Source organism: Lotus japonicus, chromosome 4 (genome assembly GCF_012489685.1).
Source record: "Lotus japonicus ecotype B-129 chromosome 4, LjGifu_v1.2".
NCBI lineage: Eukaryota > Viridiplantae > Streptophyta > Magnoliopsida > Fabales > Fabaceae > Lotus > Lotus japonicus.
In genome coordinates this window covers 65,442,113-65,461,753 of record NC_080044.1, presented here as the reverse complement: position 1 = coordinate 65,461,753, position 19,641 = coordinate 65,442,113, and the positions used below count along the sequence as shown (strand labels likewise).

The window sequence follows — 19,641 nt, the reverse complement described above, 5'->3', positions numbered from 1 at the left end:
TTGCGGTCCTTCATATTGCAGAAGATTGTGAATAAACGTGATTGTCGCAACCAAAATCAAGTTAAATTGCCGTTTTGAAAACCTCCAAAACCTTGACATGCCGGCCGATATCATGGTTGCAGACATTGAAGCCATGGTAAAAGAATATAAAGAATGGTATTCTTTGTAAATAATCACCACATAAGAATTACAAACATCAAACAAATTTAGGCAATCAGACATCTTTACAGTAGTAATTAAGAAAACAAGAACTCATGATGTTCCATTTTGGCGGTGACCAGCAGGAAAAGGAGCAGAGAATCTAGCTGAGAACCTGGGAGGCATGTCTTCATCATCTTCGCTCTCAGCCCTGCTGTTAAAATTCAGAGCATAGCTCTGTTCATCATACTGGAACCTCTTCTTCTTCTGCTGCCCACTTATCTTTCTAATGAAATTCTTCCACTTTGGTCCAGCAATCACTTCTGAAGCCTCTTTCACCTTCTTCATCTTCTCCACCATCCATCCCTCTCCTCCTCCTCCGTTTTGATCAATTAAGCGTTTACCTTCTTCTTCATGGCTCTGCCACCACTTCAAGTTGAAACCCTTGAAGCATCCACACCCACATCCACTACCACTGGCTTCTTCAAAATCTTCTTCATGTTCCATTTCCATCACCAGTGGTTTTCTCTCGTAGGATGCTGCCATGTTTTTTTGTTGTTGTTGCAGGTATAGGTATGAGGTTAATAAATTAGTGGTGAGTTTTATAATTGAGAAAGCATTTATAGGTGACGGGTGAGAAGAGATAAGATCAAAGGAGGAAAAGTCAAAGAAAGCGTAGGAGACATGTTTGAATTTTGAATTTAGAAGGTTCCACGCAAATTGAAGATGCTAGTTCTCTGTTATTGGTTATTACGCGATTTCTCTAGCATATTGGACTCTGACACTACACATCAAAGATTTATTAATATATGACAAGGAAAATGCTCACCAAACAAAGTATGGATGTATTTGATATTGTTTTCTAATAAACAATTTGTATTTCTTATAAAAGGACCTAAATAGCAATACTCATGAGCGAAAATGGTAAGAAAACCCTTTACAATATCTATTTTTTGAGTACAATTAAAGTATTAAACTATGAACAATATGTTTTCTCTTCCCCTTTTGCTTTTCCTACTAAAAAATGAAACATTTCCTAATGTTCTTGGAGGGTCGGATGTGAGAGAAGAATCTGCAGCAAAGCTATAAAAGCTTGACTACCACTATATGAAGTAAACTTACAAAGCTAACCTTTCCATCCTATGATATATATGCTGCACAATGCATTGGTGAGCAAAGGAGGGGGAGCTCATTTGTGGGAACTCATTTGGGAAGCTGTTGATTGTGTCGTTTGGCTGCCATAGAACGTAATTCGTTGACAATCTCAGGGAAGCCTGGTCTCTCTGATGGCTCGGAGGACCAGCACCTCTCCATCAGTGATCTCCATTCTGAATCGCAAGATTCTGGAACCAGAGGCCGCAAAGTGTTGGACACAATACCACCTGAATTATGAACCCACTCAATAACTGAAAGCCATATAACTAAATTGTAACAGTGGATTTGGCCCCTGGATTACCTATAATAGCACCATAGTGCAAATCAGCATATGGCTCTTCTCCAGTTAAGAGTTCCCACAGCACAATACCGAATGAAAAGACATCAACCTAAAACAGCAAAGCATCAAAACACAAGCATATGTGAAGAAAATATCAGGAAAAAATATCATCAACCTTCAGAATAAGTTAAAGCATAAACCTTCTCTGAAACAAGGCTACTGCTTCCGTTTAGTAGTTCTGGCGCCATCCACGGTAGAGTTCCTCTCACACCGCCAGAGATCAATGTCTGACATTTTACTTTGGACAGTCCCAAGTCACCAACCTGATATCAGAAGCAGAAGTGTAAAAGGTAAACAAACTACTAAAGGATCTGTAGCCTATTGCTCCATGCTATAGTAGAACTATGTTGATCAGAAAGCAAGTATCAAATTGATGACCCTCCTCAAATCAGTTAAAAGAAAATTGTAGAAAAAAATCTGGTGCTTAAGGTTGCAGAAATCGAAAAACTTTAAATCATTAAATGAAAGGGTGCTCAAAATCAATCCAAACAGATGTAACAACTAGTATGGACCTTTTGACTATCGAGATTTTTACTGATGGATCGGTAGTTCAGTGCAAGGATCTCATTTTTTTTATTTTGTCTTTGTGAGTTTTGCTGTTCAAATGGGGGTCCAGCGGGTTGGGTTTATAAATTGCAACAAAAGAATTGATTCTCAAATTACAGTGACTGGATGGTTTAGATGGGATTTTAGTCATGTCTTACAACCGATCTACTCATCTACCGCAAACGCTTCAAATTCATGGTGTCAATAGCCTGGCAAATCTGAATAAGAAAACTGGAAAACAAAAGTTGGCAAGTTCATAAATCTACCCTAGTGAAACTTTACTATAGTTAGATAACAAATAATAGTGACATTACAAAGATTCGAATGGCCAAAGCTTCTAGTAGAGGAATGAAGCTCAAAGACACTAAATGTCTCGCTACCCTAGTAAAGAGACTAAAATGCAAATGCTATCAAGGAAAGCACAGGGTGGCAAGATCAATGGAAAAGAGAGAGTAACAACATGCGATACAAGTAGTCAAAAGGCTAATTAATTTACTTTGGCATGTTGACATTACTTGGCACCTCTAAGTTGGACCTCTTGTAATTTTTGTATAACACTGCAAACTTAACAATTCCTAAAGGAATAAAAGAACGCTATTTTCTAGATTTTAATACAATAACTTAAATGTTGATTTGATCACCACTAAAACACTCAAGAGATTCATAAGAAATTCAAATCGCATTGACTACAATTTCATTAAGGGAAGCTGGGTGACATATGATGATCCTATCCTATCAAGTAACAACGGTAGAATCTTCCAAAACTAAGAAATTCAAATTCCATTGACTACAATTTCATTAAGGGAAGCCAGGTGACATATGATGATCCTATCCTATCAAGAAACAACGGGTAGAATCTTCCAAAACTAAGAAATTCAAATTCCATTGACTACAATTTCATTAAGGGAAGCCAGGTGACGTATGATGATCCTATCCTATCAAGTAACAACGGGTAGAATCTTCCATAATATTATGAGCAAATCCAGTCCAACACTGTGACAGTATATACCCTTAGTTTTTAGTTGTTCAATATCTGAATCTGCAAGTCTATTACTCGTCTTCAAATGAATACCCACCACTCTCTTTTCCTGGCACTCATTTTGCCTATCTAGCCAGAGTTGCAATCACTAATCACCACTAAAACCTAATGATATAAGCAACAATTCAATAATTCTAACTGATATCTGGCTATCTCGTAACCTTCACTTACGTAATCGCTATCACACTAACCTTATCAAGACCTTCAGTACAGCCAGCTTGTCAAACCTATGCCTGTTTAACTTCATTGATATCTGAAGTGATTTTCTGTTAAATGGTCTATCTAAAATATCACACGCCATATTTTAGTACTTTTGATGGGTCAAATTCCTTCAATAGAACAAATAAGCAACGTGATCAATCTATCTCATCGGGCTCCTTCAAGGGAAGCCACCTCATTACATTCTAAAGACTTTAATCATCTGATCAATTAGAGAAGAACAGAAGTGTGTAGCATTATGCACATGTCCCGTCATTTCTTGAATTAATAAGAACATAAACATATATCAATGCAATGTGCTAATTATATATTTCCTTATATACAAAAAAATGGAGTGCATGTCTACTACAATATAATGTAAAAGAAATCCAGATATGAACCATTAGTATGCAAGATTTAAACCTTGCATATTGGGCGGTGTGGATCTCGGAGATTCACCAGCAAGTTGTCACTTTTCAAGTCAAAGTGTACAATGTTTTTTCCATGTAGGTACTCCATACCAAAGGCCACATCCATTGCAATGATAAGACGTTTGCGCTTGTCAAGATTCCTGATATGATCATATCAGCATCATGCATTTATCATTATGAAAACAACACATTAACTGAGGGTAATGCAAAGGAACTAAGATACAAACATGCACATCCAAATAAATACATGCCCACTTTACCTCTCACTCTTCTGCAAGGCATTTCTTAGAGAACCATTAGCCATATACTCAGTTACTGTTGCCACAGAACCTCCTGGGCCATCAAGCACGACACCGTAGAAAGCTACCACATTTGGATGGTGCAAGTCAGCAAGCTTGATTGCCTCATTCCAGAAGTCATCTCTCTGTTTGATGCATAAACAGATAATTATAAGCTAGTTTTCCGGTCTCTGAAGAGAGTAGCAGAAAATAGAAACCAGAACCATTAATAATGAGTCACAGACCATGCGCTCTTGCTCTGAAGGCTTTCCCGCAAAACACCTATCAGTAATTCGTTTGATTGCAACATCAGTGCCCCTCCATTTTCCATGGTAAACAGTCCCAAAGGTACCAGAACCCAATTCTGTCAGCTCTTCAAGGTGACAGTTCTTTATAACCTGGCAAAGTTCCAACAGCAAGGTATTAGCTCAGCTGAGCAGACGGCATAAAAGCATAGAAGAGGAAACATATGGAAGACATTCAACCTGCAATCTCCCAACACCCGATGCCGGAAAGCCAAAACATGCCTTTTCTGGTGGCTTGCTCTTGGCATCCTAAATGAGGAAAAATAATATTTACAATAATGTGATAAAATAGCATAGGAAGGAGAGCGGCATTAAAAATTGTTCATTATGGAGATTATTTTTGCCAATCTGGGAAAAAGAAGAAAATACAAATACTGAGGAATATGTAAACAAAATCACCAGAGTTTTATTTCTACACATTACATCTATTAGATTATTTTGAACATCGCAATCCTCAATGTTTTCATGAGAGGAAACATCTTCGGCATGCAGGTTAGGATTTGGAGGAGAGCATGGGTGCAGAACAGAAGCTGCTACATCTTCTGCAACAGCTTGAAGTTGTTCTTCTTCTTCTGTTGAGCCTTCAATAAAGAAACCAAAACACACTGAGTATGTGCTATGAGCTCCACAACTATCGATCAGCAACAAAGTTATACATTTTAGGACTTACAACAATTTACAGACCTTTGGCTGACTGACCATGTTCAAAAGTTAAGTTCTGTATGAACGACTGGTAGAGGCCTTCATCCAATTGTGCTTCTGAAATTTGTTTCCCAAAGCTGCCTGGATTCTCACCAAAGTGATCCCTGGGAGAATAGGTTTCTTTCATCAATGTAGTGTTGTTAGGTCTAGCAGGTGGAAAGAAGGTACCATGCTGTATAGCCCAGGGATCTTGATTGCTGAAAAGTGAGTTTGGAGAATTCTGTACATCTCCAAACCTGACAGATGATGATAATGAAGAGGATGATGTATCATCCTTGACGGTGTTTCCAACCACAGGGGGTCGTGCTACCTCATTGTATTCCCCTGGCCTGGAATTGTGACCAAATGAAATTTCTTCAGAAGAACACGGCAGCACGCCCGTCATCTTAATTTGATTTGAACCAGCTACCAATTTTGGCCTGCCGAAGTTGTTATCCAGAATCACCTCTCCCTCTACAGAATTCCGAGTGTTGTAATCTAGTTTATCATTCCCATTAGGTTTTTCAAGTGGCAGCAAACAGTCATCATTACTAACATCAACTTCAGGATTGCATATCTTGAGGGTGTCCATCCTTCCATCAACACGTTTTAGATGGTCCTGTCTAATCCAATTATCTACTACATCTGATTTAGAAACAACACCAGTAAACTCATTAGTATTTTTTCTCGGAGATCCTTGAATCATGCACTTGGAAGTTAGTATAGCTGTTCTATCAACCATAGGGATATCATTATTGACAGGTTTATTCACAACCACATCCTGTTTAACCCCGTTTTCAACGGGCACATGCCGGTGGACAGCCTCTGGATAAGACAGTGCTGCTGTTCCCATGGTCATGAGTCCATCACTAGGAGACTGTTCTGCACCTGTCCTTCCAGTCGTTTCCTGGAGAAATGAATTCTTTGCATGATCAAATTCTTCTGGCTTTTGCATTATATTCCTCCCACCTTCAGGCAGAGGCACAAGATTATGAGAAAGCCCAGTACTATTATTATTACAAGGTACTCCATCAGAAGGTTCCACTTTGCTAGCAAGTCTGGATCCAGTCCCAGCCCCATGTTCACTAATGCTTTCCAAGGGTGCTGTCACCATATGCTTAAACATATTAGTTCCTTGAGTTTTTAAACTGTCTTCCACCGGGAAACTACGGTAAGTAGGGCTTGAATCGGGAACTGGACCTGCACCACCATTATGCTGATCCTGGACCACTGGATCTGAATGGGCATGAGGTAGCTTTGTCTTACACATAGAACAACCCTCAACTCTGTTGAGTTGCTCAGGGATCAGTATCTGTTGTTGAGGTAATAAACCATCAGAGAAAACAACCTGCTCTTGTGGAGGAACCTGAACCCAACCATAATTACCTCCAGCTATGACAGATGGGGCATGATTCACTGGAACCTGGTATGTATTATAGCTGTGCTCGGCAGGAAGCTGCATAATCCTGAGCCCTGATGCACTTTCGTCGCTGTATTGGTCCAACCGATTATGCTGTGGTTGCATCAATGTTTGTTGCTGAATGACATTCGGCCTTACAGCAGCATGTGAGTATGGTTGAGTCACGGGTATTTGTGCTCCAGGAATGGCCTGATGGAATGCTAAACCAGAAGCATTATCATTAAACTGCTGTTGTGTGAAGGAAGGCCCAGTCTGCCCTAAAAGCTGAGGATTGGGGAACCCCGCCTGGGGATGCAATTGGACATAATCTGCATGGTTCCTAACCTCCGGGCGCAGATCAATCAAAGGCTGCAAATAATGTGAAGAGGGTGGAATTTCCATCCCATATTGCTGCAACCCAAATGGCTGTTGTGATACAGGCACAGGCTTTTCTAAGTCAACCTCATTCTGGGAATATGTTGTGGGAGTTGAACTGCTATTAGCCACAGGCATACCCAATGAAACCGCAGAAGCAGCTGAGTAAGCAGCTGAATTGGGCTCTGAAGCCCCCAAATTTGCACTTGTGTCAGGAGAAGCTGCCACATTCTCCTTTGAAGATATCGCACAAGAAACCGGCTCCCATTGACTAGAAAATGAGCTATCAAGGGTCTCAATCCCACTCAAATCAGAATTCTGTGTTGAAGCAGCACTTGTTACACTCTCCTTCCTCTTGATTCCGCCACTAATCCCATTTCCATCTGTAAATCCATTCACAGCCTCAAAGTATCTCTGCCCAGTATCTTGCAAGTCCACAGATTGCATCACACCAGAAAGGTCAGCCTCTGAAGCAGAAAACAGAAAAACCCTTAACTTAGCAGAACCATCAGGAGACCTCTCCACCAACTTCTCATACTCCTCCATCATATTATCAACATCATCCGCGCACGAAACCGAGACCAATGCATCAAGCTCCTCCTCAGGAAGCTGGTACTTGATAGCCACAGGCTGCCCATAAGTGTCAACCATCTTCTGCACCAAATCACTGAAGCTCACATCTTTCCTAACACTAATAATCCTTGTCTGCCCTCCAACATATCTCAACACTCCATCATTCGGCCTCGGCAAAATCCTCCCACCAAAACTGCACAGGAACTTCACCTTCCTCCCCGACACGGAATCATCTCCGCCATCATCACCACCACCGGTCCTTGAGCTCCCATGAGGAGAACCATCATTGCAGGAACCATTAACCCCAGCCCAATTCCCCAAATTCAAGGCATTCCCAGGCGCGGCGGCCATATTGCCAAAACTGTTAGGCGAGCCGTAGTTAAACCCGACAGCAGCAGGGTGCGCAGCGGCCGCGGCGGGGCGGACGTACCAGGCTCCCACCGGCGGCGGTGGATAGAAGAGGTCTCGAGCTGAATTGGGAGTATGAGGCGTGGCGGCGATGGATGCCGGTGAAATGAGAGGCTCCTCGGCCATGACTGGAACGACGTTCACCGCGTGTAGATCCTTGACGACGGAATTCCGATCAAACGCCATGACTGCAAAACGCTAACGATTGATTGATTGATTACTAAATTGGGGGAAATAAAACCCTAGTAAATTGGGGGAAAATGAAAACAGGAATTGAAATGAAGAATGTGATGGTATAGTAAGAGTAATAGATAGATAGAAAGAAAATGAATGATGGTGGTGAGTGCAGCGTGCAATCTCGTTTTGGAAAGAAGAAAGCGTGATCATCAATCGCTTGCTTCTTCTCTCTCAGATTCACCCCCAAAATTCAGGGCTTCCTTTGATCCATCATCACAGATTCACAGTGTGTGTTTCTTCTCTCTCAGCAACCAACGGAATCAAACAAATATTCAAATTTCTGTTTCATTTTTGGAATTTTTATTTTTATTTTTATATTTGAAATCTGAATCGTTCCCTCTACTTTTGAAAATGTGCGGGTGTTTGATATTTTCCCGGGAAAATAAAATGACAGGTACCAAACGGCACAGCAGAAACCAAATCGTGTTAGATTTTTTGTTTCACTTAATCCAACTAAATTCACATGTCTTCAAGTATTTGATGACAACAATGTGGAATGCCTCATTAACGCCTTTAAGCAACAACTCTTGATGTCAGTGTTGGAGTTGTACGATGATATGATATCGATTAAGTTGGAAGTTCGTCAATATCAGTCTCAACATATTTGATGAACATATAGACGTTGAGCAATGAAGGTGACAAGTGTATAGAGTGGACAATTGCAGGAGCAGAATATGACAATGTGGATCCCACAGTTAACTTGGTTGATGATGTTGATGACACGAACGAGCATAACGTGGATGTTGACATCGCATTTTCAAAAGATGAGAATGAATGGGATGAAGGTGACATTCCCGATTGGGATTTGTCTGACACAGCCGTACAAGTTGACTTTGACGCTAATCTTGAGCCACTATAGGCACCTCCTTCCCCTGCATTTTTTATTCCATCGGCAATATCACTTAACGTTTAATCAACTTATCTCTTCACATAATGCATTTTCGATTATATGTGGTTACTTTTAAAAAAAATTATTCGGGTGTTCCAAACACTTTATTTTGAAGTTCTTCTTCACCATAGATTTATTAGTTCACATCAATAAACATATTTTTCAGGTTTGGATTTGTCTGGCTCTTGGAAGATAGGTGAAGAATTATATGGTGGTTTACACACTTATAGCAAACACGTTCAAATGGCCATGAAGCACTACAAGATGAAAGTTTACCAATCATACTGAATGGTTGAACCCTAACTAATAATTTGGAGTATAATGTGTTTGAATTCCACAACAAACTTCCCTTGGAGGATGATGACAATGTTGTCAAAAAAAAAGTGGGTGATATCTAAATGGTGCGAGAAACATGCATGTGTCTATGATATGAGTGTCAGGACCACAATAAGTTGGATTCCGAGTTCATATGATATTACATATTTTATATGGAGCTTGTTCATGATTATTGGACCCTTAATCTTTACTTGTTAAATTAAAATTTATATTAACTTACTATATTGCTGTAATGTTCTAGGCATGGCTAGTGATCAACCATCTATCTCATTTCTCTTATACAAGAAAGGATTAGTATAACACTTCAATACAAAGTATCATACATGAAAGTATGGAAAGTCAAGCAGAAAACAATGGCAAAGGTGTTTGGTTATTAGGGTTGGTCCTTCTACGAACATATAAGGTGGTTGGAGTATATGGTATCATTCTCCCTAGGATCCTTTTACACAGTCATCATATACTTTATAAATAATGGTTCTGCTTATGACTGTTTCCGCACAATTCACTAGGTGTTTTGGACGTTCAACTTGTGATGCTTTTCAATTATTGCAAACTAGTAATATATATAGATGGAACTTTCCTTTACGATCTAATCCTTCGGATTCTGAGGTCTCTGAAGACCTAAATCAAATTCAGAATGATGATTCTCAATCATCATCTTCCGTCAATACCTTGTCCATCAACACTTTGACCAATGAACAAGATCTTCTCTTCAGGGCCATTAATTCTATCCCTGATCCTGAGGAAAAGAAAATCTATTTGGAACGCCTCAGGTTGGGCTGGAGTAGCCTTTTCCAAAGACCATTTATTGAGTAACGTTGTTGATCACCACGACACAAGATAAGAATAGTCATATCTTGTCGATAGCTTTTACAATCATCGAAGGAAAGACGTTGAGGTATTGTTTGGTTAGTAAAAGAAAAGTGAGAAGAAATAGAAGAGAAGAGAACAGAAAGAAAATGAGATGATTTTTTTTTAAGTTTATGGTCTAAGAGAAAACAAAAAGAGATGTGAAAGAAAAGAAAAGACTATATTACATAAAAATAAGATGTGCTACATAATTTTTTTAAGTAAAAAATATTGTTTTAAAAATATAATAGAATTTGTAAATAGTAATTAAAAATATAATAATATTTTTTTATTATATAACAATGTTAATTATTTTATATTTTTACTATCACATATTATCTGGGGAATATTTTGACCAAATTGCATAAAATACTACCCTCTTTGCTTTCTTGTTCATGAGTGGAGACAAATTTTTTGGCGGGTCCCACTTACCTTCTCCCTTATCTCTCACGATTTATGCACTACCAAACCGGAGAAAATTGATTGAAGATCTTGGTTGAATTCTCTTTCTTCATTGGTTTCATGTCTTTTAAACAAAGCATGAGTGTTTTATACGTCAACACGTCACCCTAAAAGTAAGGTATATGCCTGAAATCAAATAAACACACAAGTATAAAGTTGGTTATGACAAATGCGTCTCTTGGGTGACAACTACCAAATGGTTATCATGTGTACTGCATCAACCACATTACTAGAAGCTTTAACCACAAATTTAAGAACACATAGTTAAAACAAGAACTGGTAAGGCTAGATAAATTTATATTTCACTTCTCTACATGTTAACTTGTTTAAGTGAAATTTTTTTAACTTTGTTCAAATGATGCCAATTATGATCCTTGTCCATGTTATTTTGAGAGAAGGTTGGTGAAGTTTCATGAGTCTAGCACAGTTATGCAGGGGTGGATGGATGACATAAGATAAGAGACATAGGAGGGCTCACAGTGCATGCTACTCACTAAGAATGATAATATTTTTTCATTGACCTAAACACGCTTAGATTTTGCCGATTTTCTTACAAGAAATTGCCTAGATTTAGGAGCTTTATTTATTAGCCTTGTCCTGACGTTACAGACCTGTCCCGTGTTACCCGGCGCTAGGCAAGACAAGTCAAGGATTCACTGGACTGAAGCGAGTTCCTCGCGGACACGCCCACGTGCAATTACTGCACGCCTGACTTGAATTAACACATGTCTTGCTCACTCCTACACCACTCAGTCATCATATACTTTATATGTAAGACCCAAGTTTTTACACTTATGCCAAGTGAATAAAATCCTATTCACGATTAGGGTTGATGTATCGTGAAGGAAAACCTGAACAAGAGTTTACTAAATGAAATAAATTTATGAAGGAGAAAGTTCAGGAAAAGTCTAAGGATTGTATCAAAATCGATAAAAGGTATAGCACGATCGATATACGCTTAAACCTAAGGCAGAAACCCTAGTAAATAGCTAGTTTTCACTTAAAGTCACGATGGAAATTAATTCCAAAAATCTTCAGAGAAATGTTAGAACTTCTCTTATTCCTTATACGACAATCGTTTCGAGGCGAAACCCTAGAATCTACGAACGTCCGATTCCAATCCTCGGAAGTTTGCCGAAACTAAAACCCTGATAGTTCAAAACCCTAGAATCAACCGACGATGAAGACATTTTCTATTCGGAGCTTCAAATGAAGATTCTACACGCGTACACCCATTTCTCTTGATGATTTCAATCTTTCTCCAGAAGGAAGTTTTCTCTTCCGACATTCAATGCAAAAAGTAACTTATCGGGTAAAATAGTTTTACACCGACTTTGCATTAGTCACCTAAAATACAAGGAAACCTCTTTTGAGTTTTGGTATTATGTCGCCAAAACCTATCTTAGAATTCACGGAGAATGAAGCCGGAAAAATCGGAATCGCGAAACTTTCATTTTCCCGCGTTTTTCCAACCTCTATATATAGCCAAGAAGTGAGGAAAAATCACAAAAACTCACCCATTTTCTTCCAAGAGGCCGCGAGTTTGCTAGAGGAGGGAGAAGAGAAGATTTTCTTCATTTCTTGCTTGATCGTTGATTCGACAGTTGCTGCTTGAAGGTATCGAGGTATAGTCGCTAATCCTTACCTCTGATCGTCTTTTCCATAGCTTTTCTCTATGTCTTTCTGTGCTCATAGTTTTGAGGTTTTTCCAAAACTATCCTGATAACTTCATTTTTCTATCTAAACATCTTCCCTACGTGCCCAAGAGCATGTTTAGCTAATAATACTGCGCCGATTCTCGAAAAACTACCGTCGAGTTTCAATTCTGCTTAAAATACCCATTTTGGGGCAAAGCTTCGTCCTTTGGGCTGAAAACTATCGCCTTAGCTTAGTGCTAGTAGGATTAGTTGTCATAAACGTCGTTGGTGACGTCCCCATCCAATTTTCTTTTTGAAATTTCAGTTTTGAAATTCTGAGCTAAGAATATTGACCAAAATACCCCTGCGACAGTTTTCGATCCGATAATTTTTCCGAGTTTAGAATACCCTTAGTTACGACTAATAATAACCTAGGAACCAAGTTTGATCGAAGAAAAATCGACCCACCTAATTACCAATAGTGGCCGAGCACCCTAGGGGGGAGGAAGAAAAATTCTTGTTTCAAAAACTTGTCCTTTCGCGCTAGATTATCGTACCTCGGAATATATACTACTTCGTGTAACCTTAGTGGGTATTGATTACTGAGTTTCTGATAGTTTTTGATGGAATTCTGTGGTTTTACTCTAAAGGTTCTTTTGAGGAATTCTCTGAAGAACAAGGAGCTGGTTGTGAAGGAACTTTCGAAGATCACCCTGGAGAATCTACAGGTGAGGGCTACTCACTGAATCCTTAGTTAATGCTTAGGGTCGATGCTTTCGACATTGATTTACTGTTTATGCACCTGTTTGTGTTTGACTGGAAAAATGTTTTTTGAGGCTTCGGCTAACAATGTAGATGATTCATCTACTGAATGTTTTTGAGATTGAATTACATGGTACGTGCTAAGTGGGTAATCTAGGATGTGTGATGCATGCTTTATATGCTAAGTGCTACGTGATTATTCTAGGATGTGTTGATATATGACATGTTTGTTGACGGTGCTGATTTAATTATGTCTCTTCACTGATATCTGTGATTCTGAGTAGTGAGGATAGCGGGCAGGTCATGCCGATTTTATTTTGAGATTTTGGGGAAAGTTTGATAGGACGAATGAGATTCGGGCCTTGTTATGGTTATGATGGATTGAGACATTCTCGGGGAGTTAATTGGGATTATAGGATGTTGAAAACTCATAAGATTTGCGATAAGACTAAAAGGATATTATTTTGTAAAGAAAACTCATAAGACATTAAACAACCTCTAAATCTTCAAATAATGATAACAAACTTGAAAGGAAGCTTAGGATTCAAATCTTAGTTTTTGGAAAATGAGAAGTGTCGTCGGATCCAAGTGTTGAGAATATTGATAAGTTTTGAGTATGTTGGTACTCTTGTGCTCTGGGAGCAGTTGTGTTGTTGGGCTATCCGAGAGATAAGCCGTGAAACGGGTAGTTTCCGAGTATGTTGATACTCTTTGCTCGTTGAGCAGTTTTGACCATCGGATTGATATGAGTCGGATGATTTGGAGATCATCATGAGTTACTATGTTGTTGTAAAGAAGTGTCTTTTGTCGCAGAATCGACTTTACCTTAGGGTAAGCTTTTAGAGACATTAATTTAGCTAGAACACGTGGCGACGTGTCGAGTGAGGTCGGAGACGTTGTTTGGCTAATCACTGCATTGCATGCACTCATTAAGTGGTTTAAACACGGTGAGATGCCGGACCACGGCGGATTCCAAAATGGTTATAAGACCCGGATTTCCGCGTAAGAGCGCTGTTAGGTGACTCTTAGTAGCAGACCGAAATGGCAGGCATTCGGGTTTTATGCTGATCTGACTACCGTTGTTGTTGGAGTAAGAGGCACGCGGGCCGAAATGGTCCCACCGTGGCTGGTGCTAGGGCTGATCCGTTGATGTCCATCCGTTCCGGAATGCATTTGGTTAACTGGGTTAACCTGCATTGCATATCATGCAACATGCATACTAACTTAGTTGCTGAATGTGATTGTTACTTGTTAATCCTACTTGGAGCATGCTATTTGTTATTACTGTCGTTTATATTCATTGTGGAATATGCAACCCTAGGATGCTATCTCTAGCTATAAGCTTAAGTGGCTAATCTCTTATCTGTATCTATTGGTGATATTATTTACATAATTCTTTGGAGTTGACCATCGCGTCTTCTGTGTGTGTTTTGGCGGACTACGCCCATTGTCCGATGTCTTTAGCGGACTGGTTCACGATGGTCCACCCTTCGGGGGGGGACTAGATACGAGATGATTGGCCAGGATGACCCCGGTTCGTGGGTGGTAGACCCCGCTAACCATCGTGCGACGTACTCGGGGAGGATCATGGAGGATCGGGTAGACAGAGTAGGACACTTGATGGAAGGAGTGCTGAGGAGGTGCACTGTCAGTTTCAACTTGCCGCCTGGAGTACACTGCGGACCAGGATTAGGAGCACCGCCACCACCGTCATCTTCTGATGATGAGGACCCTTCAGAGGAGGAGCCTGTGGGAGTGCATTCTTTAGAGTCCAGCACACCCACCGTTGCTATCATTGACGATCATGGTTCGGGCCCTTAGCCCGAGAGGCCAGCACCGGAGCGCATCGCGGTTGCGAGAGGAGGACGGGTAGTGTACATAGACTTGGTCGTTCTGGATTCAGATTCAGACGACGATCATGCTAGCATGTAGGTTTTAGTGCTGGTGTGAGCTCCTCGAGATATGATTAGTGTAGGAGTAGAGTCTTAGCTCTGACCATCATTTGTTTCTTTGGGGACAGGGTAGTTTCCCACCTATAGCTTTTTGTGTGGTTTCTTTACGGGAATCACAGAGAGTTGGTTGGACTTAGGAGGTCTTGTTTCAGGCCGACTGGGCTAACTTATTCTCGTTTTTGAGGTTTGTGTTGCGGACACTTCACCTTTACTTTGGTCTGTACATATTGCCTACGGGCGTTACACTTTTCTCCTTTCCGTCACTGGAGGTTACTCGTGACGAGGTTGCTACTTACAGCGGGGGCTGTAATCTATATTGTATATTAGTTCTGTTGTCTTTCGCATTTGCGTCTTATTTATTTTAGTCTTGTTTATATTATCGACGAAAAAAAAATATTCACGTTTTTCCGCATTAAGTTTATTTTTGGTTACTAAAGTGACGCCACCGAATTTGGGGTGTTACATTGTGGTATCAGAGCTTGTCGAGTCTTTCGGGAGTCTTTGGGGAATAGGTCTTCTGTGCTAGGTTGTGTGACTCTGCAAAGAGTGAAAATTGATTGTCTGCAAGCGATTTTTCGCTTAGAATTGATTGAAGTTATTGCTTAATCATATTGTATTGTTATGCTAGATGCTATCTTATGATAAGTACTAACTGTTTGTTTCACTTAACAGAACATGGTGAATACTAATCAGTTAGCCGAGATGATGGCCACTATGGCCCAAGCTGTGACAGCGCAAGCGAACGATAATGCTATGAGGCGTGCTGCTGAAGAAGCACGTGATCAGCATCAGCGCCAGAGGGAAGTAACTCTGGACCAGAACAAAGGCCTGAATGACTTCAGGAGGCAAAATCCACCAAAGTTCTCGGGTGGTACTGACCCAGACAAAGCGGATCTCTGGATCCAGGAAATCGAGAAGATTTTCGGTGTTTTGCAGACTGTTGAGGGTGCCAAGGTGGGCATGGCAACTTATCTGCTACTCGGTGATGCTAAGTACTGGTGGAAGGGCACCAGGGGAATCATGGAAGCCAACCAGGAAGAGATCAACTGGAACTCTTTCCGGACCGCGTTCTTGGAAAAGTATTTTCCAACAAGTGCCCGAGATGAGCGGGAGGCATAGTTTCTGACACTCCGTCAAGGAGGTATGTCTGTACCAGAATTTGCTTCCAAGCTGGAATCTTTGGCGAAGCATTTTCAATTCTTTAATGATCATGTTGATGAGCGCTACATGTGCAAGCGCTTTGTTAATGGACTGAGGCCTGATATTGAGGACTCAGTGAGGCCGCTGGGAATCATGCGTTTCCAGTCTTTGGTTGAGAAAGCCACGGAGGTGGAACTGATGAAGAACCGGAGAGTGAACCGTGCTGGAACTGGAGGGCCGATGAGGTCGGGCTCTCAAAATTTCCAAGGCCGAGGGAAATTTCAGAACAGGAGGCCGTATCAGCGTCCTGCTGGTAGAGGGTTTGCTTCAGGATCTTACAGGCCTATGACGGGTAATGCCGGTGGTTCCGGAAACCAGACTGTGAACAGGGAGATGACTTGCTACAAGTGTGGGAAGCCGGGGCATTATGCTCGTGATTGTCCCAACACGAGACCTCAATGCTTCAACTGTAAAAAATTGGGGCATACTGCTGCTCAGTGCAGGGTACCCAAGACGGAACCAACCGTCAACACTGCTCGTGGAAAGCGTCCTGCTGCAAAGGCGAGAGTCTACACCATGGATGGTGAAGATGCTGAAGGGTTCGATGGGCTGATTAAAGGAGACTGCGAGATTGACGGTAATCTCCTATCCGTACTTTTTGATTCCGGTGCAACGCATTCATTTATCTCTAGAGAATGTGCGACCAGATTAAGACTTCCTATTACTGCTTTGAGCTTCGATCTTATAGTTACCACTCCTGCCAAGACTCTACTTGCTAATACGGCATGTATGTACTGTCCGATAACATATAACAATAGAGTCTACCATGCTAACTTAGTATGCCTAACTCTTAAGAACCTAGATGTTATCCTAGGAATGGATTGGTTGTCCCACTATCATTGTCTTTTGGACTGCAACCGAAAGAGAGTGGTATTTCCTGATTGGGATCTTTCCGAGTATCTATCTGCCAATCACATTAGCGTCTCTTTGAACGAGGGATCACAAGAGTATTCCGTTCTGCTAAGCTTGGAGAGTAAAGGGAATCCGGAAGTTGATAATATTTCAGTGGTGAGAGACTTCGTGGATGTTTTTCCTGGCGATGTACCTGGATTGCTGCCTGTACGCGACATTGAGTTTGCTATTGACATCGTACCGGGAACAGGGCCGATTTCGATTGCACCATATCGTATGGCACGTGCGGAGTTAGTGGAATTGAAGTCACAACTAGAGGATCTTCTGTCGAAGGGATTCATCCGACCAAGCGTTTCACCTTGGGGAGCGCCAGTCTTATTGGTGAAGAAGAAGGACGGGAGATCTAGATTATGTGTCGACTACCGACAATTGAACAAGGTAACCGTCAAGAATAGGTATCCGTGACCTAGAATTGATGATTTGATGGATCAACTGCGGGGAGCTGCGATATTCTCAAAGATCGATCTGAAGTCGGGTTATCATCAAATCAGAGTCAAGACTGAGGATATCCAGAAGACGGCATTCAGAACCTGTTATGGACACTATGAGTACTTAGTGATGCCATTTGGGGTGACAAACGCACCTTCCATATTCATGGATTCGTCGTGGTGTTTATCGACGACATTCTGATCTACTCAAAGAATGCTGAGGACCACGAGGGGAACTTGCGACAAGTTTTACAGGTGCTGAGGGAGAAGGAATTGTACGCCAATCCTTCTAAGTGCGAATTTTGGCTCGAAGAGGTAAAATTCTTAGGCCATGTGATCTCTAAGGAGGGTATAGCTGTGGACCCAGCAAAGGTAGAGACCGTATTGTCATGGGAACGGCCAAAGACAGTGACTGAGATCAGAAGTTTCGTTGGTTTGGCGGGATATTATCGTCGCTTCATCGAAAATTTCGCCAAGATTGTTGGACCTTTGACTCAACTCACGAGGAAGGATCAACCTTTTGCATGGACCGAAGCGTGCGAAACTAGTTTTCAGACGATGAAGGAACGTTTGACGACGTCACCCGTACTCGTTCTACCGCAACCAGATGAACCTTATGAGGTATACTGTGATGCTTCGCATCAAGGTTTGGGATGTGTGCTGATGCAACATCGGAAGGTAGTGGCTTATGCTTCACGACAACTGAAAGTTCATGAGAAGAATTATCCAACTCATGACTTAGAGCTAGCTGCCATCGTATTTGCACTGAAGATTTGGAGACATCACTTATATGGATGCAATTTCACCATATTCAGTGATCATAAGAGCTTGAAGTACTTGTTTGAGCAGAAGGAGCTGAACATGAGACAACGTCGGTGGATGGAATTTCTCAAAGATTATGAGTTTACTCTACAATATCATCCTGGAAAGGCGAATGTTGTTGGTGATGCCTTGAGCAGGAAGATGCACATCTCGTCAATGATGGTTAAAGAGCTTCAACTATTGGAACAATTTAGAGATTTGAGCTTGGATGTGAGATTATCCGACGGAGAACTGAAGTTTGGGATGATCAGAATTGCCAATGGATTGATGGAAGAAATCCGAGACCAACAGTTACAAGATGAGTTTCTGCTCGGGAAGAGGAACTTGGTAATTCAGGGTAAGGACCCGGAATTCAAGGTAGGAAATGACAATATCCTGCGGTGTAAGGATAGAGTTTGCGTACCTAACAACCCTGACTTGAGGAGGTTGATTATGGATGAAGGTCACAAGAGCAAGTTGAGCATTCATCCTGGAATGAAAAAGATGTATCAGGACTTGAAGGTAAATTTCTGGTGGCCAGGAATGAAAAGACAAGTGGCTGAGTATGTGGCTGCATGTTTGACATGTCAGAAAGCAAAGGTGGAACATCAGAAATCTTCAGGTATGCTACAAAGCTTGGATGTACCAGAATGGAAATGGGATAACATATCGATGGATTTTGTACTGGCTTTGCCAAGAACTCAAAAGGGATATGATTATATTTGGGTAATAGTGGATCGATTGACTAAGTCGGCTCATTTTATACCTGTGAGGTCTACGTACAACGTGGAGAAACTATCAGAGATATATATAGCTGAGATTGTACGACTCCATGGAATACCGAGCAGTATTGTTTCCGATCGAGACCCAAAGTTTACTTCACATTTTTGGGGAGCTCTTCAGGAGGCTTTGGGAACGAGGCTGAGACTAAGTTCTGCTTATCATCCACAGACTGATGGACAGACTGAGAGAACTATCCAATCATTGGAGGATTTGCTACGAGCTTGCGTGTTAGATAACAAGGGCAGTTGGGATAACTTATTGCCATTGATTGAGTTCACATACAACAACAATTTTCATACCAGCATAGGTATGTCACCGTATGAGGCTTTGTATGGCCGCAAGTGTAGAACACCCTTGTGTTGGTATCAAAATGGAGAAAATCTGTTAGTAGGGCCAGAACTTCTGCAACAGACTACCGAGAAGATCAAGCAGATCAGAGAGAAAATGAAGACTTCTCAGAGTAGACAGAAGAGTTATGCAGATCAAAGGCGCAGAACTCTGGAATTCGAAGAAGGAGACCATGTATT

General features: G+C 41.1%; 2 protein-coding genes across 3 annotated transcripts; both read right to left on the bottom strand.

Moving 5' to 3' along the window:
* Positions 1 to 137: 137 nt before the first annotated feature.
* LOC130715382 (uncharacterized) lies at positions 138 to 727 on the bottom strand. The gene has a single exon (XM_057565476.1). The coding sequence runs from the start codon at positions 682 to 684 to the stop codon at positions 253 to 255; it is 432 nt and encodes a 143-aa protein (XP_057421459.1). The 5' UTR covers positions 685 to 727; the 3' UTR covers positions 138 to 252.
* A 284-nt stretch (positions 728 to 1,011) lies between these two features.
* On the bottom strand, positions 1,012 to 8,453 carry LOC130715380 (uncharacterized). 2 transcript variants are annotated; one of them, XM_057565471.1, is made up of 9 exons: positions 5,115 to 8,453; positions 4,830 to 5,011; positions 4,611 to 4,679; positions 4,371 to 4,523; positions 4,108 to 4,271; positions 3,840 to 3,987; positions 1,774 to 1,896; positions 1,595 to 1,682; positions 1,012 to 1,520 (listed from the first exon to the last, which is right to left on the bottom strand). In XM_057565471.1, exons 1-9 carry the CDS (start codon positions 8,050 to 8,052, stop codon positions 1,342 to 1,344), a joined length of 4,044 nt encoding a protein of 1,347 aa, XP_057421454.1. In that variant the 5' UTR covers positions 8,053 to 8,453; the 3' UTR covers positions 1,012 to 1,341. The 2 variants fall into 2 exon arrangements, with proteins under 2 accessions (XP_057421454.1, XP_057421455.1); XM_057565472.1 differs by having other exon boundaries at positions 4,854 to 5,011.
* Between the last annotated feature and the right edge of the window lie 11,188 nt (positions 8,454 to 19,641).